This window comes from Capsaspora owczarzaki (genome assembly GCF_000151315.2).
Source record: "Capsaspora owczarzaki ATCC 30864 unplaced genomic scaffold supercont2.2, whole genome shotgun sequence".
Lineage (NCBI taxonomy): Eukaryota > Filasterea > Ministeriida > Capsasporidae > Capsaspora > Capsaspora owczarzaki.
The window spans coordinates 2,001,568-2,029,227 of NW_011887293.1; the positions used below are offsets into that span (position 1 = coordinate 2,001,568).

Consider the following 27,660-nt stretch of genomic DNA (forward strand, 5'->3'; position numbering starts at 1 on the left):
TCGTTGCGTATCAGGGGCTGCTCAAGTTGTGTTTGCAACCCGGGGAGAAACGTTCTTTGACAAGAGGAATCGAAAATAACGACAACACAACAAAACATAACAGCGATAAAATTCACAAACCAAAAAAAAAAAAAAAAAAAAAACAGCTCTAGATGCACACGTTCGGGCCATCTGTCTTCCAGAAGCACTTTGTGTAATCCAAGTCATCTGAATGTGCTTGGACGAGGAGCTTGATCTTTGCAAACAAACCGCCGACAAAATGAGCATGAGTTTGACGTTTTTGGCATCATCTTCGCTTTCACCAACTCCTCGACTCACTTGCACTGGCGGCTCAAGACCATATTTTTGTGCTCGCTCCCATCGCTCAAGTCGCGTAATGCCGATGGCAGGACCGTACTCGCTATCCAAGTCGAACGCCTTCAGCAGCTCGAGTTGTTGCTCACGCGAAGTTGCGTCTAAGTCGTCGTCCAGCACTGCTCCAAGGCAGACAAAACAAATATGTCCATGAGCATAAAAAGCAATTCGCATCAAGTCAAATGGAGGTGTGTTTGTGATGCGTGAACTGCTGTCAAAATCCCAAAAACAGAATCAAAATGTTCGGCGTTTTGAAACAAGTTTGAACAAAACGTTTTTTTGAAACAACCTTTTTTTTTTTTTCTTTTTTTTTTTTTTTGAATTATTTTTCTGCAACTTGCGGCGAGCTTGCACTTTGGAACGCAAGCGACCTGCTCTGCTCTATTCCATTGAGGCGGTGCTGCCTTAAAGGAGACCCTCGCAGCAGCTGAGGTATTTTGACAACGTCGTGGCGGTGCTGGTGACGAGAGGCGAGATGAAAGCGCGATGATGCGCGCGTTTTACCCTCGATGACTTGTCGGCTTTTCGCGTTCGCCTTGATGCTCTCGCCCACGTGGCCAGCGGCCACCGAGGGGCGTGTCTTGCTGAATGCAGTGTCGATGCGCACGTTCGCTTTAGCGGCGGGCGAGGTCGTCGAGCGGCGGGAGCGTGTCGACATCCGAGAGTTGGTGACGGTTTAGGGTTTTTAGGGTTTTTAGGGTTAGGGTTAAATGGACTGCTCGTCACATTTGGCTCGATCTCGAGTGCGTGCGATGATTTTTATTATCATGGCTGGGACAATTGCAAGCTTGAGCATGTATATTAACGAGAGAGACTAACGGATCCACGCAGAATAGCGCAGATGAAAATTCTCACTTGCTTTGCGCTTTCCTTTTTTCACCCCCCTTCCTACAATTGAGCGCAACTGTTCTTTACCTTGATAAACCTGGTTCCTTCTTATTCTCTCAACCTCTCTCTCAGTCTTTGTTCTGTGGCAAGCGAACTGTACGTCATTCACTGACTTGTGTTTTTCTCTTTTTTTTTTTTCTTTTTTTTTCAAAGTCGTTTCCGTGCAGCTTTTTTTTTTTTTTTTTTTGCTCCTTGTTTTTTCGCTTCCCCCGTCGAACAGCTCGCTCTGCGACCGCCGTTGTGGATGTACCATGCACTGCGCTATGTCTGCCAAACGGGCGATTGCGCTGGTTGCTTCCTCGCGCTGCAGCAACCAAACAGAGTCTTCACAAAAAAAAAAAAAAACCGGGTTGTCGTTCAAGTCGTCCTTCCTTCCTCGCTCTTCCTCGGCCGGCGTTCTCGGCTTGGTGGTGCCAAGAATGGTGCAAGATCAGCACCAATGCTATTGGGGTCGCGGCCGCTTGCTTTGAGCCGAATTGCGCTCGACAAAGGGGGAATTCGGAAAAAAAAAAAAAAAAAAAAGAAGGAAGGGCCAGCTGACTGTTCACACTGCCTCAATGCTGGTGCAGAGAGGTGGTGTTTGGAGTCGGTCTTCGCGCGTCGTGCCTGAGACAAAGTGGAAGGGTTTGTGGGGTATTGGTTGGGTGGGGTCGGGGTGGAGAGGGCGGTTGACGCTCGTGATTCAAGCACTCACCTCACCATGCATGAATGACCTGTACCCGTCATGGTTAGACCAACAATGGGCGACGACAAGGCACGCGAGCTGATCGCTCAGGCGGAAAAGAAGCTCAAGTCGACCGGAGGATTCTTTGGCAACCTGATGGGCAGCAACAATGTCAAGTACGAGGAGGCTGTCGAGCTGTACAAGCTTGCTGCCAACCAGTACAAGATGGTCAAGAAGTGTAAGTCTGGTGGGATGTGGTGTGGGACCTTTGGAGGAGGCGTTCCTCTTGTGTCGTTTGTTGGAAAGGGAAAAGGCTCACACTGAACTTGTTGGACCTTTTTTTGCAGGGAAAGAGGCCGGCGATGCTTTTGTCGAATGCGCCAAGCTCTCTATCAAGCTCGAGTCCAAGCACGACGCTGCAGCTCACTATGTCGATGCTTCGACATGCTACAAGAAGACTAGTGCGGCCGGTAAGCATTTTCGACCTTGTCGAGCGTTCCGTTTCTCCGTCGCTCTTCTTTGCCCGAAAACTCATCTCGCTCGCCCTTGCAATTTTTTTGTTTCGTTGTTGAATCGGATGACAGCTGCCGTCGCGGCATTGCGCTCGGCCACCGACATCTTCTGCGACATGGGCCGTCTGAGCATCGCTGCCAAGCAACAGCAGGCGATTGCCGAGGTCTACGAGACCGAGCTCGCCGACTTTGAGCAGGCCATCACCGCGTACGAGCAGGCTGCTGACTGGTTTGCCGGCGAAGAGAGCACTTCGTCTGCCACCAAGTGCCTGCTGAAGGTTGCCCAATTCTCTGCGCAGCTCGGCAAGTATCCTCGTGCCGCCGAAATTTACGAGCAGACTGGTCGTCAGTCCCTCGACAACAACCTTCTCAAGTACAGCGCCAAGGACTATTTCATGAAGGCATCCCTTTGCCAGCAATGCACAGGAGTGAGTCTGGGTGGTTTTTTTTGTAAATGTGGTTTTTTTTTTTTGTTTTTTGTTTTTTGCCGACCCCTTTATGTGGCGCGAGTATGCTCACCACTTCGTCTTCTTCTTCTTCTTGCAGGATTTGGTCAAGGCTCAAAACGCGCTCGAGTCGTACATGACCATGTATCCTGGCTTTGCTGATACCCGAGAAGGCAAATTCGTTTCGGTATGACATTGTTTTAGAAGCATGATGCTTTGGCTTGCTTTTTGTTGAAGTGCAATGCTGCCATCACATGCAACGTGTCAAACCGAGAATCTCATGCAAACCAATAATGACACTCACTCGGTTTTTTTTTTTTTTGGTTTTTTTTTTTTTTTTGGACGCAGGACCTCCTCAAGGCTCTCGAAACGTCGGACGCTGATGGATTCACCTCCATCGTTGCCGACTATGACTCGATTTCCCGCCTCGACCCTTGGCTGACGTCGATCTTGCTCGTCATCAAGCGACAAATCACCTCTGGTGGCCAGACTGCTGAGCCGCTGTGTTAATTCACGCTTTGGTTTGTTTTGTTGGTTGTTTTGTGTTTGTTTGTTTTTTTGGTTGGATTCGAGTGTGGCGATTGCCGTCGAATGTAACAATAAGGGAGTCGTCGTTACTTTTCATGACCGACCTGTTGTTTCAAAACAATTTTGTGCACTCAAGCCATTGCTCCAATCCAAACTCCAAACACCCTCGCACTTTGCCACTCCGCTCATGAAACAGTCGGCAATAATGGAAAAAAAAAAAACTCGACAATGCACGTTGGGAACAACCAAACTTGATGGCGATGGTTACACGACAGTAGCACAACGTCAAACACAATATTAAAACAAAAAACGGAAATCACGCAACAACTTGAGCTCCTTAGTTCACAATCAAAAAAACGTACAAGAAGGGAGAAGAAAAAAAAAAGAGTCGCAAATGCCTGTTCGCAACTACAACGCTGTAATCAGCTCCTCCCCATCGTCTCCGGTCACGGGCGCAGACGCAGCTGCAACTGGAGACGCTGAGGTCGCAGACGAGCTCTTCAACGTCTCGCTCGTAGGTTTGGCACGAGGCGGGGTTCCGAACCCAGGCGCATCCGGCTCTGCGCCTCCACCACCCATCAGAGCCCCCAGCAAGTCCGAGTGCTTGTCTTCCGCGCTCGTAGGGTGCATGAGCGCAGCCATAAAGTCGGCATGCTGCTCGGGAATGATTTCCAGCTCTTGTATCCGAACAAAGAGATTGCACAAGTCCAGTCGCTCGCCACGAACGGTCTTGAGCGGAATCTGGCGGTAGCCCACCCGCACGCTGTTCAGCGGGAGTGTCGCGACACCGACAACGACAGCAAGACCAGCAAGTGAAGTGTCGTACACGACAAACCGCAGCGTGGCGATTTCTGGCAGGATGACTTTTTGAGAAACCTGCTCCTTCCACATGGGAAAGGGCGTTGTGTTGTTGGTCGCCGCGGTGCGCTTTCGGCACGAGTCGACCGGGAGCCCGTGCACTTCAACATCCACAAACGGAGACACGACGCTGACGGTCGGCAACTGGGCAGAGATGACGTCCACAACAAGATTGATGGGCACGACATGCTCCACCGTGTTGTCGTTCGGGTCAAAGCCAATGTCTTCGCGCATCACGTACGGCTTGAGCACGTAGCCGCAGCGGCCATTCACTGAGAATTTGGCCATGTTGAGTTGCATCGGAAGATCGGGCGTCTGGTAATTGAGCGCAGCCATCTGGCAGCCGCTGTTCCAATGAGGCTGGGGATTGTAGTTGGTGGAGTCGATGCGCTTGCCGCTGGGATAGATGCGGCTAAACTGTCGCATGTTGTACAGCATGAAATCGCGCGCCGACTTTTTTTGGTGCTTTTCTGCGGTCGCCTCGCCAAAGGAGCACATTTGGTTGCACCGTGCGTTCTCGCGCGAGTCGGCAAACGATTTGAATGGAATGGGCTCGGTGTAGATGACCAGCTCGGACAGCTCTTCGGCAATCTGGCGGCCCGTCTTCTGAGGCTCGTGCACCGGTGCAACAAACCCCGAAGGCGAGGAGGACTCGTTGGCCACAAAGTCGGGGTCGTCCTCCTCCTCAATCACGGGCTCGTTTTCAGTGTTGCTGTTGGTGGGCGTTCCAGATGAGGTAGTAGCGGAGGGCGTGACGGCGGCGGACAGGCTTGTCGCAGAGGAGCCAGTCGTCGAGGGCGTGACGACTCCGTTCGTGGGAGACGGTGAGGCTGGTGGCGCGGGTGACGCGGTTGCTGTGCCATTCCCGTCGACCGCAACACCATCAGCATCAGAGACTGCGAGCTCAACCGCTGCGAAACTAGGGACGGAAATCGCTGCGGCGGAAGCACGCGTGCTGCTCACACTGCTCACGCTGCTCAAATTGCTCAGTGGTCCTCCTGCAATGTCGCGGCGCTTCTTGTTCTTGATGAGAATCTTGTAGCGCAAATCATCGGGCGACGGCAGCTTCTCGGGCAGCGAGTCGCCGTCCAGGAACTCGTCGAGGAGGAGGTCTTTGAAGAGGGTCCGACAATACAGAGCCATTTTCTTTTGCTGCGGAATGGAGCAGTGGTTTTCAAAGGACAGAATCACTGGGTACGGAGTTGTTTCAAAGGCATAGTCCCGGATGGCCTTGATGACATCGTAAAACTTGATTTTAGAAGTCAACGTGTGGCCGTGGTAAATGATGGGCTCGCCGTCGTCACCATCCCAGCAATCGAGCTCGATGCAACGGCAGCCAGAGAGCAAAACTTGAATGTACATTTCGACGCTAGATTCGCCGCGGAGCTGGTGGCCAGTCAAGTACGTGTTGTGGGACGACTTGATAAAGTAGTGGGCGAGAGGCTGTGTCATGTCTTGATAGACCGGGAGGTGGTCTGGCCGCAGCACGGCGTTGTCTTCGGAGAGCAGGTAGAGCGCAAATCCGTCCAACGAGAGCAGCTTTTGCTCCTTCAACGCGTTGTTGGGCTCGTACCGCCGCAGAAGCGTCAACGTTTGCTCTTCTGTGAGCGTTTGGTCTTGCATTTTGCGGAGGAATTCGCGGAAGTGGGCCAACGTCAGAGTGGCATTCGGGTCGAGGTCTTTCGCGGGTGGCAAGCCTCGAAGCTGGCTGCGCACCGTGTTGAAGACCTCGGCAATGTCGACACGGGTGTTGGCCTTGTTGAACAAGGCGCAGTATCGCTCGAACGGGAAGAGCTCGGGCGATACACCCACCTTCTTTGAGTACGCAAAGCCCATTGACTGAAGAATTTGCTTGGTGTGCTTCTTCTTGTCCTTGCCGATCGAATGCACCACCTTTCGCAGGCTGATAAGCCCGGTTTTGGGGACGTAGGCATCAATGTAGTACTTTTTCAACGAGAGCTGTGTCGATTCGCGAACAGACTCGCGCGCCGTGGCAACGAGCGCACGCAATCCCTTCACCCAGATACCAAAGGTTTGCTCAGTGGCCGCAAACACGTGCAAAAAGTTGACGTCCAGCATATGTTGGCCGTAGACAATGGTAAACGTTGTTGCCTCGTCAATGTTGTACTTGCGCGCATTCTTGTCCCAATTTTTCGCGACCTTGCCGAGTCGCACCTCTTTGATACTGGCCACATCGATTGCTATTGTTTTGTCGAGAGTGGGCGGGGAAGGGAGGGAAGGGTTGGACGTACAAGAGGGTTAAACAATGAGCCCATCTGGAGCAATCACACAAAACAAAAGCGGGCAAAAAGAAACGAAAACAAACAAACGAAAAAAAAAAAAACAAAAAAAAAAAAACGTACTAAACTCCTGGGTGTCACCAATCCGCCGTTGAGCCGACTTGTAGACAATCTGATGGCAGTAGGCGCTCAAACAAAAGTGGTTGAGTTGGGGCTTGGATTCGTTTGTAAAGGAGAGCAGTGTGGTGCCGATGCGCAGCATCTCGATGCATTTGGTGGGGCTGAGGTCGCACTTGATCACTGGCTTGTCCGAGTTGACGACAGCAGGCGCGGTACGCCCTTTGATGGACTTGCCGCGGAGGAGAGGCTGCGCCGCCTCGTCCTTGACCGCAAACATGGGCTCCATGACGAGGCCGCTCTTGTCGCTGCCAAAGAAGGTGGACACTTTGGAGTGGGTTTTGACCAGGGTGAAGCTGGGCTTGGCGCCATTGGCGGTGGGAGTGTCGTTGCCAGACTCGGAGTCATCTCGTGACAATGGAGTGGACGGCGTTGATGACGTGTTGGTGGCCGAGCTGGCGTTGCTCGTTGTGCTGGCCGGCGACTGCATCGGGCTTGGGCTGGCGGCCGATGCAGCGATCGAGGTCTTCCTGCTGACGCTCGGGCTTTCCGACACTGCACAAGATGGGGAATCACAGCGAGATTGCAGATTTTGAAATGAGAATGACATGATGACTTTTGGGTGACGACGGGTTCAGCTGATGAACGAGAATGGAAACCCGCAACAACAACAACAACCAAAAAAAAAAAAAAAAAAAAAAAAACCTTGTCAAAGTAGCAGCTTACATTCAAGGATGCCTGTGGTCAGGGACGGAGGGAGGAGGGGGGAGGGGCCAGCCGGAGAATGGAGATTCGCATGATGGAATAGAATGATCGAAGGAGAGAGCAAACAGTTGCAGCAGACAAGCAGAGGGGGTGGAAAGTGAGCAGAACAACACAAAACCAACCTATTCCAAAAAAAAAAAAAAAAAAAAAAAAAAAAAAAAAAAAAAAAGTCGATCCTCATACAAAAGCCAATGGAAAAAAATAAAAATAAAAATAAAAACAAAAATAAAAATAAAAATAAAACACCTCGAAAAGACACTCTCAGCTGTCGCAGTGAGAAGAAAGGAGGGGGCTGCTCGTGCCTGAAGAGAGCGCAATGCACAGCTAGACAAGACCAAGGAGGCCTCCACTTCGAGACCTCAGCGCGAAACCGGCCGCTGGAGACGACGACTGGAAGGGATGAAAAAAAAAAAAAAGGAGGCGAGAGCGCAACAACAAAAGCTCTCCGCTGTTTCGAAACTGGCTGCACCCAAGATGCAGGGACAAAGGGAGAAGAGGAAGGCGGGGGTGGGGGTGCAGCGGCTTGGACTATTGTGCAAGGAGGTCGGATGATGACGCCCTCTGGCGATGCTGCACGTAGCCCTTGCCCTTGCCTTTTGCTCTCGTCAAGACCGCCAACACAACTCGCTCTTTTTTTTTTTTTTTTTCTTTTTTTTTTTTCGTTGATGCGAATCGGTTGCATCGCTACCACGCTTCCATCCCGCGCACTCCGCCCTCTCCCCCTTCAAGCACTTCAGTGTGCACATTCGCTCAAACATGCGGTCGTGTGTCGATGGCAGTTGCACCCCTCGCCCGCTCGACAAAACTCGGTCACCGTTCGTCTCCCCTGTTTTTTTGGTTTTTTTTTTTCTTTTGAGTATTCACTTTGATGCCTTTCTGCTGTGCTGTGCGCGCTCTCGATGGGGCCGCCCCGCCTTCCGAGCTGCCTCGTGTGTGTGTGTCGACGTATGACAATGACAATGTCAAATAGCGGATTTGCGGACTTGCTGGCGAGCCTCAAACAAAGGCACAAAAGCAGCGTTTCGTTACCAACTGGCTCGGATCGCTTGGCCATCGGCAAACCTCGGAAAAGCAAGAATGAGGATGCATGTCTGAGAGTGGGGTTTGGAAATCGGTAGCTTGAACGAAAAGCGTGTCAACGAGCTTTGCGCCTTGGTTGATGCAAAACGCGGCAGAAAGTGTTTGGTGTCAGAAGACAATGGTGTGTCTCATTCGATTCGGTCGTCACTGCGTTGGTGGTACCTCTTTTAAAATATATAGTAAAAAAGAAGGTACTATAGAAACCGCCTCCGGAGGCGGATACGCGAAGCACGGAACGCAGTGACGGAATCGAATCCTAAAAACGAAAGGGTCAAAAGTTCTCTCTTCACCCTCGAAGCGATCGTGTCAATGTCAGGCATTAGTTTATGACGGCATATTTGGACTACTGAACGACATGTTAACTTGCTGTTGATTTCCAAAAGATGGATGGAAACGGAGCAGGTCAATACGTTTTGGCAATTGGAGGTGCTCTGTCAACCTAACGTTGCAAAGCACACTTTGACCCAATTTTTACGAAACTAAAATTTTTCCGTTTCTAGCGCCGTCTCCTGTCAGAAAACACCTCTGACAAATAGCTTATTCTGACATATCAATCTTGAGGCCTATCCGGCTCCGGAGATCGGACTCGCCACCAGCTCAAACCCACGGTGCATTGGCGCGAAAACTTGCAACAGCAGGTTCACCCTCAAGTGCACCGGAAACACCTCCCTGCACCCATTGCAATGCATGATGAATTATATTTCACATGCATTTCGGGTGGTCGGGTCAGTTCTCATCTGCGCCATGACCAGCACAAGCGCGTCGTCTCCGCTGGCTTTCTTTGGGAGCGGTGGCTCGAGTGCCGCGCTCGCCGTGCCGGCCAACAACGACACGCAGCTGCTCCTGACCCTCGTCACCCGCATCCGCGAGAAGGTGCGTTTTCGGACCTGTCATGTGTCTCTGCCTCTCCGTCGTCCACTTGGTCGTCGTAGTCTAGTGCACGACACGCAGACCGCGGCACAATGCATGAACGGTCGTTTTCGTATTTGTTTTATTTTTTTATTTTTTTATTTTTATTTTTTTTCGATACCGGTTGATTGTTTGGCCTGCCGATTCGTGTCCATCGGGCCTTTTGGGGCATCCGATTCGTACTGGCATCGCTTACTAACTACGACGCCAGAAGGGCGACTTGGTGGTGCAAAGGGGAGCATGCAGAATCCAGTTCAAAAAGCAAAATGTACAGCAAAAAAACAAAAAAAAATCCGTCTAAAATCAAATGATTTATTCCAATCCTTACACTTTCTGCCGTCGCAAGTTGTGCGTGCTTTTTGGGGGGCAGGGGCAGGCCATCCACACTGACTTGAGCACCCTACGATGCTCGTGTGCTCCATATGCGAGGCCACAGACGCCCGCACGATCAGGCGCTTTTGCACGGCAGCAAACCGATGCAGCGTGATTGCTGACAAAAAAAAAAAAAAAAAAAAAACCTTCACCAAACAATGTTCTATTTTATTATTTTTATTTTTTATTATTTTTTTTTTTTGTGGCTAAATTTTATTATTCTGATTATTTATTTTTATGGCAAGTAACAATTTGAAGACTCACTTCTTTGTTCAATCTGCTTGCTTTGACACTGTTTCGTAATACCGCTTTTTTGGATTCGTACGCAGCTGCCATGCTATGCGCAGAACAAGGAAGGCGGGTTGTCGGTCCTGCGGGACAAGGAGCTCGTCGAGAGCAATCGGCAGGCGCTGATCAAGTTGAGCGAATTCAGAATGTCGCTCATCGTCACACACATGTGCATGCAGATCGAGCAGATTGGCAAGGTGAGTGGTTGGCGGGGATGTGCTACCGTTCGCGTCCCGTTCGTGTCGGCGTTGCCACGATTTGAGCAGAGTCGCACTCATTCCCCCCCGCGTCTGACTGCCAACAACAGCTCCGGTCGGCAAATCCACACATGACAGAGGATGATGTTGCATCCATTGCAGACTCGCAGTTGATTGTGCTGAATACAATCCGGGAATGCATGTCGTATCATGCAGAGTGCTGGGTACGGAATCTGTTTGTTTTTTGCCAAGTTTGCTCTTTTTCAAAGTGGTTTGCCGTTTGCACTCATTCGTTTCCTCCATCGCCACCATGATAGGAAAAGAAGCTTCGGCGTGGCAGCGTGAGCGTAGCAGAGGTACGAAGCGGTTGCACACCATTGTCTCATCGCGAGTTTGGGTTTCTTTTGAAGGCTCATCTCTGGTGCGTTTCGACCATTCCACACTTTTTCATCAACCCCAGGCACAAACCACCATATCGCCAGATTTTACGGAAAAGCTGGGTAGCCTCGTCTTGTCAAACACATATCCGCTCTTGAGCCTGAAGGACTCGCCACGAGCTGCAGAGATAACAGCAGTCGTCAGCTCCATCATTGCCCTTGTGAGCGTATCGACCTTTTCGGTTATTTTCAGCCGTATTGGGCAAAAGACCTCCGTGCTCAAGGTGTCGCAAGAGGACGCTCCCGACCCTGGCGAGCTTGTGCTCATTGAACACGCCGATCTCAACCGAGCACGGCTCGTGCAAGTGTTGGATGGTATGTCTGGCTTTCCTTCGTTGCGTTGAATCGCGAAAGTTTGGCTGGTCGGCGAGCGCGCTCAACTTGCTTCTTGTGCGTTTTGCTTCTTGTACGTTTTATCTTCTTCTTGTATGTTTTTTTTCTTCTTTTTTCTTCTCTCTCTTTTGGCGACGACACAGACATTGCCTCAAAGAGTGCCGTCTTCAAGAAATCGTTGATCATCTACCTTGCTGGTGCCCTGCGAACTGCCATTTGGAATTGGATTCATCGCCACCCGTACGAGTTTGTTGCGCTTTCCAAGTCAGAGCATCGTCTATGTGGTAAGGACAAGTCAAATCATGAATGTCATGAGTCGTGAGCGAATGATGAGAGGTGTCTCTGACTTGCCTGTTTTGTTGTGGCAGACAATGTCGAAGTCTTGTTCAACCAGTTCGATAGCTTGAGCAGCGCTCAGCAAAAGTACCGTGCCGTGACATATCCCATTCAAGCAATGCTTCTTGTGCTGTGCCCCGACATTCTGCTAGCTCTAGGAAGCAAGCAAGATGACAGACTTGAAACCAAGGTCAGCTTCATCAAAAGAAAACTGTTTTTTTTTTTTTTTCGTTTTTGTTTTTTGGTTCTGAGCGTCTCACCTCCACCAACCCTTTGAATCTACCAATTTTTTTTTGACAGGCGCGATTCTTGGAAAGCTTGAAAAAGTGCTTGTCGTCGTCCAAGAATCCAGACTTGGCAGCAGTCCCGTATGTGGACATTTGCAAAGCCTCAACGTATGTTGACAAGACGGACATTTCAAGTCTGCGCTACTTGATGCCGTCGATTGAGCAAGAGTTGAAAACCTTGCTCTTCAACCCAGCCAAGCCCTTTACGACAAGCGAAGGCGAAGTCGACCAGCAACTCATGGTGGATTACTTGCTTGCCTACTACCGTGTGAATCCGCGCACTGTCATTACGACCATTTTCGCTGATTGTTTCAAAGAGGATTCTCCCGCCATCTTTAAGCTCGTCTTGGTCAAGACGCTCTATCAGATTGCGACGGAGGGCTCCATGATGCCCTGGCATCCCAAGCTCGAGCAAGCGTACCCAGCCATTTGTGCGCCGCTGCGGAAAATGTTCCAGGCCTTCATTTTAAAGACGCGCCACCATGAGGCAAACCGTCGCACGATCAAATCCAAGACCGACAAAAAGGCCATGGAGGAGTCGGTTGATGTTGAAATTTTGCTGCGGGTCATTCAGCTTTATCACGCGGATCCCAAGCTCGCTCTTTATGTAAGAAGCGCCCGTGCATCGTTTTTCTTTTTTTACCTAGGCTGCTTTGGCGGCGGGGAGAGGGAATTTGGTTGTTGTGGGTTGTCTCTTTTTTTTTTTTTTTTTTTTTTTTTTGGTTGTTGCTGTCGCTGATGCATCCTAACGCATCTTGCCGCAATTGCCGACTCTACCTCCTGAACAGTACAATGCACAAACCTCGGGCAACATCACCAACGACATTCGCGAGCTGTTGACTGGCCTCACATCGTGCCTGCAAGACACTGGCAACCCAGAGATTGTGGACGCAGCAGCCAAGGCTGTCATGGAGCTTCACAAGCCGGCCAACATGAGTTTGTGGAACATTCAGGACGTGATGGCGTGCTTGTGGGAAGTCAGTTCACACGTCATTGCCTCCATGACATTGCACCTGATTGGCACCAAGTTCAGCGCCTCCGTGCTCTTTGTGAGCTGGCTTCGCGAGCTGATCAACTCACGCAATGCCTTCCTGCGCAATCAGGCGCGCGAGAGCTCGACGGAGGTTGGGGTGAGCGGTGGCAGCACGACCATGAAAATTCGAACAACCGCCAACATCAAGCTAGAAGTCACCTTCTTGTTGCATCTTTGGCATCCAGATGTCAATGTGGTTGCAGTCGCTGCGAACGGCTTTGGAAGCCTATGCGAAGAAATTGACATTTTGCATCCCGATCTGAACGACCAGGACGACTCCATCCTGTCACAACCCGGCATTCCATCTATCGTGGCCAATCTTGATGTGTATCGCGAGATTGCCAGATCTGGCAATGTGGGCACCGGTATGTCCCCTGTTTTTGTCTTGTTGTTGTTGTTGTTCTAGTGCTCGTTCCCCCTTGTTTTTTATTTGTCCTTGGCTAATCGTTTTCTGTTTGATTTGGTTTCAAATCTTTTTCCCCCACGTTCTTCTCCTCAGGACGTGCTGCCCAGCAAAAGCGCATCCGTGGCCTATTGCGCCGATTGATTTGCCAGACGGAGGGCAACCTGCAGGCTTGGGAGGAAACGAGCAGTCGATGGACGAATCTTACCACCCAACTCCGAGACTACCACACGACTGCCGGTGTGGCCGAAAGCACCCCGGACCGCAAGCGCAGCGTGACCTGGATAAGCATGTCCAATCTGAAGCTGTCACTCCAAAAGACCGACGAAGCACCTATTGCCCAGGAAAAGTCGCTACAGGAGCTGCAGACAGAGTGGGCGCAAATGACTGGCTTCTTGGTGGCGCTCGGTGGCGTTTGCCTTTATTCGAACGTGCGATCGCGCGACTTGATGGCCATCGCTCCAGCTGCACCGATGATTGATCTCAAGGTGTTCAAAGACACCATTTCCCGCACGACAGGGGCGAGTTTGGCCGTCTCCTCTCCCATCCGCAGCTGTTACCGCTTTGTGAGCGAGCTCATCTCCCTCCTTGTGGTGGACGGTGACGCCACCAGCTCGTTCATTCGCGAGACCACGCGAGACATGATTGGTCTGGAAATGACGCCGACCATGTACCCGATCTTGTTTGCGCACATCACGCTGCAAGTCGAGAGCTACTTTGATCCCAAGAACTCTCAGCCGCGACCCTCCGATGTGGCCACGCTCTTTATCGACCAAGCACTCTCCATTTTGAAGCACGTTCTGGACGGCCGCAAAAACCCGAGCGCAAGTGGCGCCGCCGCCGCAGCTCCCCAGGGCGGGGCCGGACCGGTTGGCCACGGCTCGCGGCCAAGCATCAGCGGCCCCTCTGCGCCCCAGGTGCCGACCATTGTCGCATCGTTCGACAGCATTGACATGGAGGGCTTGATTGGCATGATTGTCAAGTATGTGGCCGCTCTCGCTGCAGGCCAGACGACCCTTCGACTGCGTACAAAGCTCTGCCAAGTCATCGAGCTGGTCATGTCCCGTCGCGCGAGCTTGACCTTCAAGCACGAGGCCCTCTTCCGAAACAAGCTGGTCGAGGTGTTGATTGAGTGGATCTGGGGCTTTTCCGACAGCTCGACGCGTTCCAACCCGGGCGCGGTGCCCAACTTCCGCATGAGCCTTTCGGGCGAGAGCGGCCTCGGTGGCGCAGCAAACGCTACCGGAGGGGTTGGTGGAGCCATCAACGGCACGAATGCCGGGCCAGTTGCTGCTGCCGCAGCCGCCGCACAACAGGGCGTCGCACCATCGGTTGCTGGCGGCGCAGGTGGACTCGTGGGCGGCGGCGCGACTGCAGCCAGCAACCCGAGTGGCGCCCAGATGGCATCGCCTGGCGCCGGTCCTCCGCTGCTCGATGACGGCAGCACTGAGCGCTTGTATCGCGATCTCGATGCTGCCTGCATGCGCACTGTTGTGAGTTTGCTCGCCGGCCTGCCGCTGCTGACCGATGTGGACGAAGCGGACGCCGCGCAGGCTAAATCGGCGCTCTTCCTGAAGCACTTTAGCTTCTTTAAGAGCGTGATGAACTCTTGCCGCGACTTTGAGCTGCATAGCAAGCGCAACATGGATGAGCCCATTCGCCAGCATCTCATCGTCTTCCGGGAGGCGACTGTTCTCGCCATGTCCAACTTGCTCAACGCGAACGTCGACAGCGGCCTGACGCACTCAATCACGATGGGCTACCACGACGACACCAAGACGCGTACAGCATTCGTGGAGGTGTTGACCAACATTCTCAAGCAAGGCACCGAGTTTGACGCGCTGGCTGAGACGGCCAAGGCGGATCAGTACGCCAAGCTCGTCGCCATTGTGACTGGGGACGACACGGATTGCTCGATTGCCTTGTCCCTGTGCTCTGCTGTGCCGCCTGCTCAGGCAGACGAGCTTTTGCGTATCCTCACGAGCATTTTTCAGGCTCGCGGTCGCGTCGTTCCCTTCCTTCGTGCCATGCTCGACGAGGAGGTGCAAGCTGCCGAAAGCGCCGAGACGCTCTTCCGTCGCAACTCGCCAACGACCAAGCTGATGTCCTACCTGTACACAATCCACGGCGGTGAATACAGGAAGAACGTGTTGGCGCCCAACATTCTCTCCATGGTTCAATCGACAGCCTCGTACGAGGTGAATCCGGACAGTCTGGGCCCAGAACCGAGCGCGGTCAAGATTTCGGCCAACTTTAACTCGCTCAAGGCCATGACGCTGACCTTTTTAAACTCCATCTTGTCGTCTCGAGACTCATTCCCGCCCTTCCTGCGCATCCTGAACAGTCTGCTGGCCGATGCCATCGTCAAGCGCTTCCCAGAGGCCCGCATCAAGGGCGTTGGTTCGGCCGTGTTTTTGCGCTTCATCAACCCGGCCATGGCGGCCCCACACGTTTACGGCGTGCTGCCCGAGACCGTGACGCTCTCTGAAAACGTCCGACGTGGTCTGACACTCATCTCGAAGGTGTTGCAAAACCTCGCCAACCAGCTGAGCTTTGTCAAGGAGAGGTACATGTTTGAGTTCAACCCGTTCGTCCAAAAGAACATTCCTCAGTGCGTTGCTCTGTTTGAGGACTTGGCCGACGTTTCTCAGGACGCACAGGCCAAGGCCTTCTTTTTGGCGCAATGCGCTTCGACGCCCTCGCCGCTGTCATCGTCTTCTGTCAATTTGTCCAACAATGCTGCTGCTGCTGCTGGTGCTGCTGCTGGCGCGCGGCCCCAGCCCCCAAAGTCGGTGGCCTCAGTCGCACAACAGGCGCCTACCACCGGCGGCGCGGGAGCGAGTGCCGCGCCCGTCGAGACGTTCGTTTCGGACGAGGATGTGCAAATGCTCCACTTTTTCCTGTTCTCGCACTTTGAATCAGTCCAGCAGGAGCTACTGTCGTCGCGTCGCAGCGGCTCGGTCCGCAATTCGACCGCACGCATCTCGATGGCCGCGCCACCTCCGCCGCTGCTGTCATCGTCACCGGCGGCCACTCCGGCGATCGCAGCTGAGGACGGCTTTTCCAAGGCCTCCTTCACCTCACTTGGCGCTTCGGCTGCCACCGCCATGGCTTTCTCGAGTTCGCGACACCGAGCCGTGTTTGACAAGCTCAAAGCAGCCATGTCGCAGCTCGGCGCCCCGCCGGAAACGGCCAGCAAGAAGCCGCTTCAGCCGAGCACGTCAAGTCTCAACCAGGACAACGCGGCTCACGTCGAGTTTATGCGCAAGTTTGCCAAAGTCAAGTCTGGCGACGCCCCACGCCACAAGCACGTCTTCTTCCAGGCGGGCGTGTCGAGCAGCAAAATGCCCGTCTTTTACTTTATTGCGCGTCGTCTTCAGCCCGAGCTCATGGACATGGAAATGCTCATGTACCACGTGCTGTCGACCATGCGTGGCGTTGCAGACAGCAAGCCCTTTGACATTGTGTGCGACATGACCATGTTTGGACGCGAGAACGAGCCGTCGTTGGACCAAATCCACCGCTTTGTCTCTGTGCTGCATCCCAAGACGCTCGAGCTGCTGCACAATGTCTTTTTCTACAACTGCAACTCGTACTTTAAGAAGGTGGCCAAGCGGTACTTCCGCCTCGTGCTGCCGACCAAGCAGCACAAAAAGTTTGTCTTTGTCGACCACATTTCCGAGTTTGGTGGCTACTTTGCCTCAGATTTGCACTTGCCCACCTCCACCACCGCGCTCGACGAGAATCTCAAGGTCTTTAGCAACGCAACCACGTCGGCCGAGTCACACACGGTCCACGTCAAAATACACTCGGAGCACCTGATCTTGTCCTCGGTGAACACGCGTAAAATCTTTGGCGTGGCGACAACCATTACAGACATTTTCCCAGTGAGCGAAATTGAGGAAGCGGTGCTTCGCAAGGACGTGCCCAACACTGTTGTCATCCGCCACGATCACGGCGCGGGCAGCATGACCGTCACCCACGCCGAGGCGGACAAGATTGCTCAGGCGATCAAGGCCATGATTGTGCGCTGGCGCATGTCTCGGCCCGAACACCAGCGCCTGTCCGAGCGCAAGCTCCGTCCGAACGACGTTCCCGGCACCATGCTCAACATGGCCCTGCTCAACTTGGGCAGCGCCGATCCCGCGTTGCGTCTTGCGGCGTACAACATGCTCTGCGCCGCCACATTTACCTTCAACTTTGACATTGAAGGACAGCTGCTCGAGGCGAAGGGTTTGTGCATTCCAGCCAACAACACGAGCTTTATCATTGCCATCAGTGAGAAGATGGCTGTCAACGCGCCCCACCTGACACTCGAGTTTTTGAGCGAATGCGTCGTCGGGTTTTCGCGATCGTCCACTGAGCTCAAGCACTTGTGCCTCGAGTACATGGCGCCCTGGCTGCCAAACCTGGCCGCATTTGCCGTGCAGGACGAGGACAACCCCGGCCGGCTGAAAAAGACGCGCAACCTGATCAACTCGCTGCTCGAGCTGACAGTGAATGAGCGCGAAATGTACCCGTCCATCCAGGCCAAGGTGTGGCATCCGATTGCCCAGATTTCGTCCATGTCCGACTTTGTGATTGACGCGTTTGTCCTGCGCGCCATCGCTGACGGTCTTGGCTCCTTGCGCGCCGAGGTGATTGCCGACACGGCCGTGACGTTGGCGTCCGCCAACATGGATTTGATTGCGGGAAAGCTGGTGAAGCGCCTGCGCACTGTGATTGACGAGACGTCGGCCAAACCGGTGGCCGATCTGGACGAGCACATGCTTTGGCCTGAGATTGCCATCTTGTCGCGCTTCCTGCTCATGCTCTCGTTCAACAATCGCTTGAACGTCACAAAGACGCTGCCCGAGCTTTTGCACATTGTGTCGATGATTTCTGCCACGGGGCCCGTTCTCCTGCGCGCCACGATTCTCGGCCTGCTCATCAACATTGTCCAGTCGTTGTGCACATCACTGCCATTGTCCAACACCAAGCTGCGCGCTTTGCGTCAGATTCTCACGGAACTGTCGCTGCCCAAGGTCCACTTGCTGTTTGGCATCAGTGCCGCAGCAAACGTTGCCGCGGCTGCATTCGATCCTCACTCGATCGGCAGCATGGCAGACACACTGGCGCTCTCATCGATCGAAGCCATTGCCTCCATCTTGTTTGATATTTCCGTGATTGTGGACGAAGATTTGGAGCGCATGGAGGGAGCCTCCCGCAAAGCGTCGTCGACGCCGGGCGGGCAACACGTTCCTCGCTCGCTCTTGTTGATCGAGCCCCCATCTGTGATTGACACATCCGCCACCACGGACGCCCCTCCTGCCAACGCGGCCGACGACGACGACGAGCCGCTGTACGAGAATTTGAGCACCATGCGTCTCGTGCTGGGCGTGCCTGCTGGCGCCGAGCCTGCGACGGCCGGCGAACTTTCCCTGTCAACCACAGGCACGCTGCACGCCAGCTCGACGACGAATCTGCTTGCCACTTCTCCAAGCCAGCACATGCGCGGCAGCAACATGTCGCTCAATGCCGCGCTTTCCAACGGCGCCTCATCGTCTCCCCTCGGTGGCTCGTCGACCAATCTGTCCGCCACTCGCCTGCAGAAGCTCTGGATTGAGTTTGCCACCAAGGCCGCCTTCACTCCCAACCCTGCGCTGCAGCGTCGGGCCTTTGTCACGCTCGGCGTCGTCTGTCAAGCGTTTGATCCGTCGCTGATTGAGCAGACCTTGAAGGCGCTCGAGACTGCCCTGGCTGCTGGCCCTGAGCACGACCAGCTGGTTGGCTCCATTCTTGTCTCGTTGACGCGCGCCACCGTCGTTCTGCCTCGCAACTCGCCTCTGCTCAAGCATCTCGTGTGGCTGGCTGTGTCGTTGCTGCAGATCGGACAGCCCAGTGTCTTCCCCTCCGCGTTGTCGTTGCTTGGCGTGTGCTTGCGGGCTCTCCACGCGCAGGGGGCGTTTGATGGCGGTGCCACAATGCAGAGCGTGCTGATGGCTGCACGGACGCCTTTCGAATCTGTGTGCACAGACATTGACCGGCAGGCGCTGGTGTCGTTCACGGCGTCGTTCGAGTTTGCACTGACAGCCAACATTATCAAGGGCTACCGGCATGAGCTGCCATCGACCAAAGCGCTCTGCTTGCGAACACTGGGCACGCTGATTGATGTGGCAGGCTCAAAAACACCGCGAGGCGAGATTGAAGTTTCCAGCAGCATTCTCTCGTACATTGTTGCCGTGCTCCCGTTCACTGAAGATCTCATGTATCTCATGAATCCGCGAGACTCGCCGGATGGCCGCTTTGGCCAGCTGCTCAATCGTGCTCTGCTTGTCGACAGCACAATGGGCACGCTCTTCTTTTCCCTCATCATCACGCTGCTGGCCTATGCCGAAAATGACACCCAGCGTCTTTTCATCTACCAGTTCCTCACTGACGCTGCTGCCTGCATGCCGGACTTGTTTGCGATTGTGTAAGGAGGTTTTTTTTGTTTTGTTTTGTGTTTCGTTTTTTTTTTTGCTTTGTTGCTGGGAAGCATTGGTCTCTTGAATTTGCACTTACCGCGTGTCGCTGCTGTTCGATGGATTAGGAGCGAGGGCGTCATGCAGCGAATTGACACTGATTTGACCAACTGCCAAGACTTTGAGCTGATGGTGGTGATTCAAACACTTGTGAGTGAGATTGTGCGATTCAACTCGACCCAGCAGCGCCCTGCGTCGCCAGCCATCCCAATTGCTGTGACATCCGGGACCACCACGACCGCCGCGCTCCGCGCCCAACACAAGAGCCGTCGAACCACCTTCCTCGCCGATGTCAATTTTGTCGGCATCATGCAGTCTGGCTTGTTTGAGCGCACCCTTTCGCCCGAACAAGCCAAGGCGTCTGCGACTTTGTGTGCAAAGCTTGCGTCATTAATTCTTGAGCAACAGAGCGACTCGCATGCATGAGCATGTTTTTGATTTTGTGCGGTGTTTGGTTTTGTTGATTGTTTGTTCAGAAGTTTTCGTGTTCAGAGTTGTTGTTGTGTTTTGTGTTTTGTCTCATTTTAAGCTCCTTCTTGCCAACCCATTTCCTGTCCAATCAAAGCATGGATCAACAGTATATCAAAGCAAACATCGAAAGACACGAGGTGTACGTTGCCAAAGCTTGGAATATCACACAAGGATTTACAAGAAAACAAGAAACAACTCAAAAAGACAGAATAGTCGCCGTAACAAACAGGGAGGAATGGAGGGGGAGAAGGGCAGGAGAAACCTCTCTCACACCCTCAAACCCCACAGCGCCAACGAAATTAAAAATGAAAATAAAAAATAATGGCAAAAAAGGATTCGACCTCAAAAAAACAACAAGCAAGAGCAAAACTACAGCGCATCGCGGTCGTCAAAGAGAATGACAGACACGGGCCGGGATGTCTGGCGAGAGTTGATCCGCGCAATGGGCCCACCAGGGGAGCCGAGTGGCTGATCATAAGCCGAGAGCTGTTGAGCGGTGGCACTCGTCGCGGCCACAACGTCTTGGATGATGGCACGCGCAATTTGCGCGGCCTTCTGTTCCTCAACCTTGCGATCGACCATACCAAACATGCGTGCAGCGCTACCAAGAATGCCGCCACGAGCCATGTGCACATCCAACTTGGCGGGCGTTTCCGGGTACTGTTGGTGTTGTTGCTGTGCATGTTGCAGCTGAAGGTGAGCCGCCGCATTGGTGTCAGCAGAAGCGTCGTGGTCGGCAGCATCTGCGTCCTGTTCGAGCGGTGCTTCAGTCAGGTGTTCATTCACCGTCTCCAACCCGGGCTTTGCGCGAGCAGCACCAGCGGCATCCTGCTTGTTGGGGTCTTGGGCTACCAATCCTCCTGCAACTCCAGCAGTGGGAATAGGAGCAGCAGCAGCAGCAGCAGCAGGAGCGTCAGGCGCGGGGGCAACCACCGCTGGCAAGGAGTTGCTGCTCGTCGACGCCACGCTCTTGTTGGGTGTGTGGACTGAAGGAAGCTGGGACTGCGACTGTGACTGCGGAGATGGCGAGGGCGGAGACTGTTGGAATGGGTTGGTTTTGAGTCGCCACGACAGTGATTTATGAAGCGGGGATTTGTTTTCGGGGGCTGGGCTGCGAATGGGCGAAGGGGTAGCACTGGGGTGACCGTTTTGGCCGGGATGTGAATGGCCAACACTGCTGTTGCTGTTGCTGTTGCTGTTGCTGCTGATGCTGATGCTTCCTGTGGAGTCGTCAACGAGCAGCATCGAGTTGCGGCCTACTGAAATGCGGCTGGTAGGAGCACGCAGAGCGGCAACCGCAGTGTCGGACGGCGACGAGCCGTAGAATTGTAAACGGGTTGCGAAAACCGCGATGGAGCGCATCTTTTCGAGATACTGCTGGTCCATGAGCACCAGCACATGGGACTGCGCGGCATCAAAGCAGCCAATATCTGGGCCGTGCTCGGAATGAATCCGCGCCTCGATATCGGTCCGAAGCGCATCCGTCATTCCCGGGAGCGGGTGTGTTGCTCGCGCTGAAATGTGCTTGTTGAAAATGCTCAACGCAACGTCGAGATTGGCGGCCTCCGCTGCAGCAGCCGACTGTGGGCCAATGTCAGCCGCAGACCTTGGCGACGGCGGAACGGGGTCGGTCGTCGACGAGGCTTGCCGAGCTGGTCGAGAAGGCAATGAGCCCGAGCCAGACAGAGCAGAGGAGGACGAAGGGGAAGAGGTCAGGGATGAAGGATTGCCATCATTGGCATGTTCCAGTTGTGACTGATTTGGTTGCTGTTGCTGCTGCTGCTGTAATAGTTGTTGCTCTTGTTGCAGCTGAGCCTCTGTTGGCGACCAGACGACAAAGTACTGCCGGAAGGATTCGACCATGAGCCAGAAGGCGAGGAGCGTCTGAGCGCCTTCGCGTTCCATGAATTCGACCAGGTAGAAGAGGTACTCGTCGTCGTGCAGCAAGTCGAGCAGCAGCTGTGCACCAGGCGTGTGCGCGATGGGTTGACGCTCGCCACCGCCTCGTTCGGCAACGACCAGCTTGGGGACGACCGTTGCAGAAGCAGAAGCTGAGCCTGAGGTGGTCGACGCCATTGAAGTCGCCACGGTCTCGGACGCGGCATTGCTTTGGTCTCGGCCTGGCAGGCGCAGCGTGGCTGGCTTCTGGCGCTGGCTGTTGGCGTCCACGGACGAGCCGGTTGCGCTGGTTGTGGAGGACTCGACCTGGTCGCTGGCTGCCAAAGCACGATCGCTATCAGGTGCGTTGCCTGCACTAGCACGCTCACCGGCAGTCGGCTCTCCAACGACAGCAACAGGAGTGGGCTCGGGTGCAGGAGTCAGTTCCAGCTCACCGACCTGGACTTGGCCTTGGACGGGTGGTACTGGTACTGGTTCGCTGCTGCCGCCCGCCTCGTCAGACCCAGCGCCGCCATCGCCGCCGCCGCCGCCGTTGTTGGCTGTGCCTGCAGACACAGGGAGCGGAAGCTGCTCTCCGGCGTCGCTATCGGCTGCCAGAGCAAGATTCGCAGCACCAGCACTTGAATCGCGCTCCAATGATGCCGCTGCTGGTTCACTTGCTTCTGCTGCTTCTGCCTGGTCTGCAGTCACCGCAGCGTCGAGCGGCTGCTCAGGCACCGATGTATCGTCCAGCGACGCCGAGGCAACTGCAAAGCGACCGTGACGGCGCGGACTGCTGCTGCTTGGATTGGGCGACAGTTCAGATGCAGACATTTTGAAATGAAAAAAACAAAAAAAAAAAAATAAAGGAAAAAAAAAAAAAAAAACAAAAAGCAATGGTTTTTCTATTGTTGGGCGAAACCGATGGGTGGAGAGGTCAACGAGACAAGAACAGCAAGCGATTCTTGGGGTTTTGTTGGGTTGGTTTCGTCCTTTGGTGATTGTTTTTTGTCCTTAGTTTTTTTTGTTCTGATTAAATAACAAGCCAAACACACACACACACTTCCACTTAAACTGAAGGAGCGGGCGTAAACAGCACTCGAGGGGAGAAGAATCGCGAGGGCTGCGTCTTGGACGACATGAAGTAGACGAGCAGATTTTCAAGGGGGTGGTCGAGATAAAAGAAGCGGAAGAAGGCAGCTGCCTCAAGAAGCTCAGTGTCGCGAAAGAGCTTGCCCCAGGAAGGACCGCGAAGATTGAATTCGAGGACAGACCACGGCGGGCTGTGCTCGACGCTATCTGTCGAGGAGATGAAGGTTGCCATCTGGTCGAAAAAGTTGGGGCTGGTGTCCACGCTCTCGGCAAGCGCCAGAAAGTAGCGGCCGCGGCCAGCGCAGTACTCCATGCCGATCGCCATGTCCACATTGGGTTTGGAGCGAATCAGCACCTCTTGCTCGGTCGCACCGTACGTTTTGCGCAACGGCGTGCCGGGCATCGGGTACGCGGCAGGCGTCGGCACGACGACTTCAATCAACCCCGACAGCATGTGGGCTGCAAACGCCGTGTGGACGGATGTCAAGACAGCAGGGATGGCTCGCTTTGCGGGGGACGTGATGACGACGACGATGAGTGTTTGGCGTTGCTCTTGCGGCGTCAAGTTGTTGATTAATCGCTGCAACGTGCGAACAACCGGGAGTGTGGATCCCGCCGGCATCGCGTAGGTTTCTGTTGGAATGGCGATACTGAATGTGACTGGTGTTGGAAGCGGGGTGTGTGTGTGTGTGTGGGAAATGTTAGATGCAACGCTACAAGCAACAAAACCAAACCGACAACGACAAAAGGCACCGATTCAGGTCGGACGTACCATCCCGCCGTCGTTCTTTTGCATGAAGCTCAGGCGCCACCAGCATAATGTCATTCTCGTTGGCATAGTAGGTCGGCGGGGGCACGGTTGTGCCGACCAATTCCAGCGACTGGAGCAAGGACGGCACGGCGCACCTTGCTGCTTGCTCCTGCGCACGAGCAGCCAGCTGGTCGGCCGTCAGTTCTGCTGTATTGCCATCTGTGCTAGAGGCCGGGCACACGGGGCATCGGACTTGTTGCTGTTGCTGCCAAGGGAGTGCTTTGCGTCCTGTTTCACACAGACCAGCCACGAAAGCAGACCGAGTGAGCTCCACACATACATACACACACGCGCTCCACACATACACATCCACATCCACAATGGTGCTCGTGGTGCAGCACTCGTCGTTGAGGGGTCGCGACGACTGTGATGACCAGTGGTTCATTCTCACACTCTCTCGCGCTCTCTCTGTCTCTCTTCTTACCGCGAGGCTGCCGTCGGAAGGCCGTGCACAGGGCTTCGTAGGCAAGCACTGTCGCCACGAGTCCGACAATGACCAGCACAACCGCCTTTCGTCGTCGAATCTGCATACGTTCGGTGTTTGAGCAAATTTCGAGACTGAGATTGATTCTCAGTTTTGTCGCTTTTTTTTTTCTTCCTCTTCCTTTTCTTTGCTTCAAGCATCAAGTCTTTCGATGTATAAAAGCATACAAATGGATTATCCAAGATTTTCCAATCTCTGATCTTTTTTTTTTTTTTTTTTTTTTTTTTTTCTTTGGGTCGACCATGCAAACCAAAGTGATTTTTGATTGTTTTTGCGATTTTTCAGTGGGAGTTGCATTGGCGGCCAAGTAGATTTTTGAGATTAGGAAAACATAGGGGCGTTTTTCTGTAGTTTAGTGATGTTTTGCTATGTTTTGATTTTGTCTCGTGGTTTTTATTTCCCTACGAATTTTTTTCCTCAAGTTTTTCATTTTTTTATTTTATTTTTTATTTTATTTTTATTTTTATTTTATTTTATTTTATTTTTTGGCTAGAAAGCCATTGCTCGTCCAAATTCGCTCGGCCTCTTTCTTCTTTTTCCGTTCAACACCACAATGTTCGAGAAGGTAACAAAAAAAAAAAAAAAAAAAAAAGCAAACCTCTTTCTGTGCCGTCTCCGTCTCTGCTCTCCTGTCTCTGTCTCTGCTGAGCGAGTGCTACTACATCCCGTGTCTTGTAGCTCTGTGCCGTCTGCGCCTTCCGCTCGTCTCTCTCTCTCTCTCCTGAGCACCAAACGCTGGATGGATTTTTTTTTTTTTGGGTCGTTTTTGCACGCGGGCGAAAAAAAAAAAAAAAAAAAAGCAGAGCAGATAGAGCTGCAGTGTCCGTCCCCTCCCTCCCCTTGCACCGTGTGTGCTTTGTGGAGCTGTTGATCTGCCCCTCGGTCTGTTGCCAGCCTTGCCCGCAGGTCCTTTGTGTCGCTGCTTGGCCCGTTCGCTCTTTGGAAACGAACAGCAAGAACGAAAACGAAAAAAAAAAAGATCTCGTCGTTTGATTTTTTGTTTTAATTTCAGTAATTCTGCTTGGCCGCTGGCTTTTTTTTTCTTTGCATGTGCTGGTCGTCAATACCGCTGGCGTGGTGGTGGATGCGCTCCCCTCGTGTGTGGCCACTCGAGTGCACCATCCATGGCATGCGCGACTGTCTCTCTGATGGCTGATCGCTGGACGCGCGTCCGTTTCCAGCCAAACGCTGGATTTCACCGCATGGTGGTTGAGCTTTTTTTTTTTTTTTTTTTTTTTTGCTCGCTTTCGTTTTTCCCCGTCTTTCTCTTTCGTTTTGATCATTCCGTCTCTTCCTCGATTCTCGACTTATTTCAATGCCACACACACATCCACGCTGGGGGAGGGGGAGCGCGTCCCTTGGCGATGGCTTTGACGCTGCATCGAAAAAGTTTTTATTTTTTTGGCCGCCATGCTTGCCCCTCTCATGCTTGCCCCTCTGCTCGTCTCCTGCTCCACTGGCATCTCGCACTCACCAACCTCCACCCAATTCATTCATTCATTCTCTTTTGCCATCTAGGTTGTCGTTATTGACGGAGCTGGCCACCTCCTCGGTCGCCTTGCGTCCATTGTCGCCAAGGAGCTCCTGCTCGGCCAGAAGGTTGTCGTTCTCCGCACTGAGGACATCAACATCTCGGGCTCGTTCATCCGCAACAAGATCAAGTACCAAGCTTTCCTTCGCAAGAAGAAGCAGATCAACCCCAGCAAGGGCCCCTTCCACCTCCGCTCGCCCTCGCGCATCTTCTGGCGCGTCACCCGCGGTATGCTCCCCCACAAGACTGCCCGCGGTGCCGCTGCTCTTGAGCGCCTGAAGGTTTTCGAGGGTGTCCCCCCGCCGTACGACCGCATCAAGCGCGTCGTCGTCCCCTCTGCCCTCCGCGTCCTCCGCCTCCGCCCCAAGCGCCGCTTCTGCCGTCTTGGCCGCCTCTCCCACGAGGTCGGCTGGAAGTACCAGGACGTCGTCTCGACCCTCGAGGCCAAGCGCAAGGCCAAGGCTGCTGCTTACCACAAGCAGAAGCAGTCGCTCGCCAAGCTCCGCACCCAAGCAGTTGCCAAGAGCGCCGATGCCCTCGCCAAGGTCAACCAGACCCTTGCCCAGTTCGGCTACTAGACAGCTTTGACCGAACAGAGAGTTGGGGGTGCCCCATGCCCTTTTCTCGTGCCTTTGTGTTTTTTTGAAGTGTTCACAATGTGGTGAAGTGCAAAAAAATAGAAGACATTTTTCCATTTGATTGCGCTTTGTTTTTCAGACCAGTAGAGTTTGTTTCTTTGTGATGAGAGCGAGCAGGCATGTTGGTGTGTGTGAGTGTGATGGCATTTCATCCGAGAGAAAGAAGAGGAGCGCAATTTTCGGCAAGCCTTTTTTTTTCTCGGACGACAACTGTATGTGCACGGTTGACACACTGATTGATGGAAGATGGACCAAAGCGTCGAGGGAAAGCGTCACAGTTGGATGGAAACAAGCACAAGCCATCGCAGAAGCGCGCGTTTTCCAAAAAACATGTTATTTTTCCGATAACAAGGACAGCAGCAGCGCAATGCCCACGCCCCAGCAGTACCGCCCATCTTCTCGAAGGCTTGCTGGTCATGCTTGAGGCTGTTCAGTTGCAGCCTCGTTCAACATACACGAGTCTGCCATCGTCAAAAGTAGTTGTCGACCGTGCCTCGCCGCCGCATCGTGTCTGCACCAATGCCAGAAGCAGGAGTATAGTCTGGGGTCGGCTCGTCTTCGTATGCCACGCGCGTCACGGTTGTAGCAAAGCTCACGCGGTTGCGTTGCTGAGCAGGCGAGTCTGACGACGCTGCGGCAAACGCCGCTCCACCGACAGGCTTTGGGTCTGACAGCCGCCGCTTGAGTGTTGGCGGCTGCTGGTGGTCTGGGTTTCGGAATGGCAGCACCGATGGACCCATACCTGGCTTTGTTCCAGTGACACTTGCGGCAGAGGCTCCAGCAGCTTGTTTGGGTGTTGATGGCTTGGGTCGCAGCGCCCGCTTGTTCGTGTACGCCGCCTCGGGCAGCGACGGGTCCTTGAACCCGAATATCTCGCGAATGAAGGTCATTTTGGAGAGCACGAGCTTCCATGCCAGGAACCAAGCTGTGTTCGGGACATGTCAGCGAAAAGCCAGCCAAAGTCAGTCCGTTCAGAGTTGTTCACTCTCCCCCTCTCTCTCCCGCCAACACGACGAGCCATCTTTGCGTTTACCGACGAGCACGGCGACAAGGACGATTGTCAATGCTAGTCCCAACCGCAGCACGAGCGCAATGATGGGCATCAGATCGACCATTGTTGTCCTCGTTCCGTCGCCAACGTCGTTTTCGTGCAGCTAAAACTGTTCAGATGGAAAGGAGAAAGCAACAACGACTGAGGCCTTCTT

General features: G+C 53.5%; 8 protein-coding genes across 8 annotated transcripts; 3 read left to right on the forward strand and 5 right to left on the reverse strand.

Annotated features, from left to right (window-relative positions):
* Nucleotides 1–11: 11 nt before the first annotated feature.
* CAOG_01803 (hypothetical protein) lies at nucleotides 12–1,114 on the reverse strand. The gene is made up of 3 exons (XM_004364614.2): nucleotides 859–1,114; nucleotides 319–473; nucleotides 12–235 (listed from the first exon to the last, which is right to left on the reverse strand). The coding sequence occupies exons 1-3, from the start codon at nucleotides 1,010–1,012 to the stop codon at nucleotides 149–151; spliced, it is 396 nt and encodes a 131-aa protein (XP_004364671.1). The 5' UTR covers nucleotides 1,013–1,114; the 3' UTR covers nucleotides 12–148.
* A 199-nt stretch (nucleotides 1,115–1,313) lies between these two features.
* CAOG_01804 (soluble NSF attachment protein) lies at nucleotides 1,314–3,557 on the forward strand. The gene is made up of 6 exons (XM_004364615.2): nucleotides 1,314–1,338; nucleotides 1,975–2,144; nucleotides 2,254–2,376; nucleotides 2,491–2,846; nucleotides 2,965–3,051; nucleotides 3,213–3,557. Exons 2-6 carry the CDS (start codon nucleotides 1,982–1,984, stop codon nucleotides 3,372–3,374), a joined length of 891 nt encoding a protein of 296 aa, XP_004364672.1. The 5' UTR covers nucleotides 1,314–1,338; nucleotides 1,975–1,981; the 3' UTR covers nucleotides 3,375–3,557.
* A 56-nt stretch (nucleotides 3,558–3,613) lies between these two features.
* Nucleotides 3,614–8,438, reverse strand: CAOG_01805 (phospholipase C beta 4). The gene is made up of 4 exons (XM_004364616.2): nucleotides 8,402–8,438; nucleotides 7,334–7,345; nucleotides 6,614–7,162; nucleotides 3,614–6,451 (listed from the first exon to the last, which is right to left on the reverse strand). Exons 1-4 carry the CDS (start codon nucleotides 8,424–8,426, stop codon nucleotides 3,801–3,803), a joined length of 3,237 nt encoding a protein of 1,078 aa, XP_004364673.2. The 5' UTR covers nucleotides 8,427–8,438; the 3' UTR covers nucleotides 3,614–3,800.
* A 753-nt stretch (nucleotides 8,439–9,191) lies between these two features.
* Nucleotides 9,192–20,115, forward strand: CAOG_01806 (neurofibromatosis 1). The gene is made up of 11 exons (XM_004364617.2): nucleotides 9,192–9,325; nucleotides 10,063–10,218; nucleotides 10,329–10,442; nucleotides 10,536–10,574; nucleotides 10,679–10,970; nucleotides 11,132–11,272; nucleotides 11,357–11,514; nucleotides 11,625–12,218; nucleotides 12,400–13,009; nucleotides 13,144–19,501; nucleotides 19,619–20,115. The coding sequence occupies exons 1-11, from the start codon at nucleotides 9,197–9,199 to the stop codon at nucleotides 19,974–19,976; spliced, it is 8,949 nt and encodes a 2,982-aa protein (XP_004364674.2). The 5' UTR covers nucleotides 9,192–9,196; the 3' UTR covers nucleotides 19,977–20,115.
* A 66-nt stretch (nucleotides 20,116–20,181) lies between these two features.
* On the reverse strand, nucleotides 20,182–22,791 carry CAOG_01807 (hypothetical protein). The gene has a single exon (XM_004364618.2). It carries the CDS (start codon nucleotides 22,731–22,733, stop codon nucleotides 20,391–20,393), a length of 2,343 nt encoding a protein of 780 aa, XP_004364675.1. The 5' UTR covers nucleotides 22,734–22,791; the 3' UTR covers nucleotides 20,182–20,390.
* A 111-nt stretch (nucleotides 22,792–22,902) lies between these two features.
* On the reverse strand, nucleotides 22,903–24,353 carry CAOG_01808 (hypothetical protein). The gene is made up of 3 exons (XM_004364619.2): nucleotides 24,227–24,353; nucleotides 23,764–24,030; nucleotides 22,903–23,651 (listed from the first exon to the last, which is right to left on the reverse strand). Exons 1-3 carry the CDS (start codon nucleotides 24,330–24,332, stop codon nucleotides 22,969–22,971), a joined length of 1,056 nt encoding a protein of 351 aa, XP_004364676.1. The 5' UTR covers nucleotides 24,333–24,353; the 3' UTR covers nucleotides 22,903–22,968.
* A 428-nt stretch (nucleotides 24,354–24,781) lies between these two features.
* CAOG_01809 (ribosomal protein L16a) lies at nucleotides 24,782–26,516 on the forward strand. The gene is made up of 2 exons (XM_004364620.2): nucleotides 24,782–24,851; nucleotides 25,805–26,516. Exons 1-2 carry the CDS (start codon nucleotides 24,840–24,842, stop codon nucleotides 26,393–26,395), a joined length of 603 nt encoding a protein of 200 aa, XP_004364677.1. The 5' UTR covers nucleotides 24,782–24,839; the 3' UTR covers nucleotides 26,396–26,516.
* Nucleotides 26,517–26,739: 223 nt separating this feature from the next.
* Nucleotides 26,740–27,658, reverse strand: CAOG_01810 (hypothetical protein). The gene is made up of 2 exons (XM_004364621.2): nucleotides 27,489–27,658; nucleotides 26,740–27,380 (listed from the first exon to the last, which is right to left on the reverse strand). The coding sequence occupies exons 1-2, from the start codon at nucleotides 27,568–27,570 to the stop codon at nucleotides 26,926–26,928; spliced, it is 537 nt and encodes a 178-aa protein (XP_004364678.1). The 5' UTR covers nucleotides 27,571–27,658; the 3' UTR covers nucleotides 26,740–26,925.
* Between the last annotated feature and the right edge of the window lie 2 nt (nucleotides 27,659–27,660).

Coding starts and splice junctions, on each gene's coding strand:
- CAOG_01803 (XM_004364614.2), bottom strand. CDS start 1,012: ATGTCGACACGCTCCCGCCGCTCGACGACCTCGCCCGCCGCTAAAGCG. Junction 474..858: donor AAGCCGACAAGTCATCGAGG/GTAAAACGCGCG, acceptor GCCTTGGAGCAG/TGCTGGACGACGACTTAGAC. Junction 236..318: donor GTCTTGAGCCGCCAGTGCAA/GTGAGTCGAGGA, acceptor TTGTTTGCAAAG/ATCAAGCTCCTCGTCCAAGC.
- CAOG_01804 (XM_004364615.2), top strand. CDS start 1,982: ATGGGCGACGACAAGGCACGCGAGCTGATCGCTCAGGCGGAAAAGAAG. Junction 2,377..2,490: donor CAAGAAGACTAGTGCGGCCG/GTAAGCATTTTC, acceptor ATCGGATGACAG/CTGCCGTCGCGGCATTGCGC. Junction 2,847..2,964: donor TTTGCCAGCAATGCACAGGA/GTGAGTCTGGGT, acceptor TTCTTCTTGCAG/GATTTGGTCAAGGCTCAAAA.
- CAOG_01805 (XM_004364616.2), bottom strand. CDS start 8,426: ATGGCCAAGCGATCCGAGCCAGTTG. Junction 6,452..6,613: donor TGGTGACACCCAGGAGTTTA/GTACGTTTTTTT, acceptor ACAAAACAATAG/CAATCGATGTGGCCAGTATC.
- CAOG_01806 (XM_004364617.2), top strand. CDS start 9,197: ATGACCAGCACAAGCGCGTCGTCTCCGCTGGCTTTCTTTGGGAGCGGT. Junction 10,219..10,328: donor AGATCGAGCAGATTGGCAAG/GTGAGTGGTTGG, acceptor TGCCAACAACAG/CTCCGGTCGGCAAATCCACA. Junction 11,273..11,356: donor GTCAGAGCATCGTCTATGTG/GTAAGGACAAGT, acceptor TTGTTGTGGCAG/ACAATGTCGAAGTCTTGTTC.
- CAOG_01807 (XM_004364618.2), bottom strand. CDS start 22,733: ATGTCTGCATCTGAACTGTCGCCCAATCCAAGCAGCAGCAGTCCGCGC.
- CAOG_01808 (XM_004364619.2), bottom strand. CDS start 24,332: ATGCAGATTCGACGACGAAAGGCGGTTGTGCTGGTCATTGTCGGACTC. Junction 24,031..24,226: donor CTTCCGACGGCAGCCTCGCG/GTAAGAAGAGAG, acceptor TGTGTGAAACAG/GACGCAAAGCACTCCCTTGG. Junction 23,652..23,763: donor AAAAGAACGACGGCGGGATG/GTACGTCCGACC, acceptor TTCCAACACCAG/TCACATTCAGTATCGCCATT.
- CAOG_01810 (XM_004364621.2), bottom strand. CDS start 27,570: ATGGTCGATCTGATGCCCATCATTGCGCTCGTGCTGCGGTTGGGACTA. Junction 27,381..27,488: donor CCTTGTCGCCGTGCTCGTCG/GTAAACGCAAAG, acceptor TCCCGAACACAG/CTTGGTTCCTGGCATGGAAG.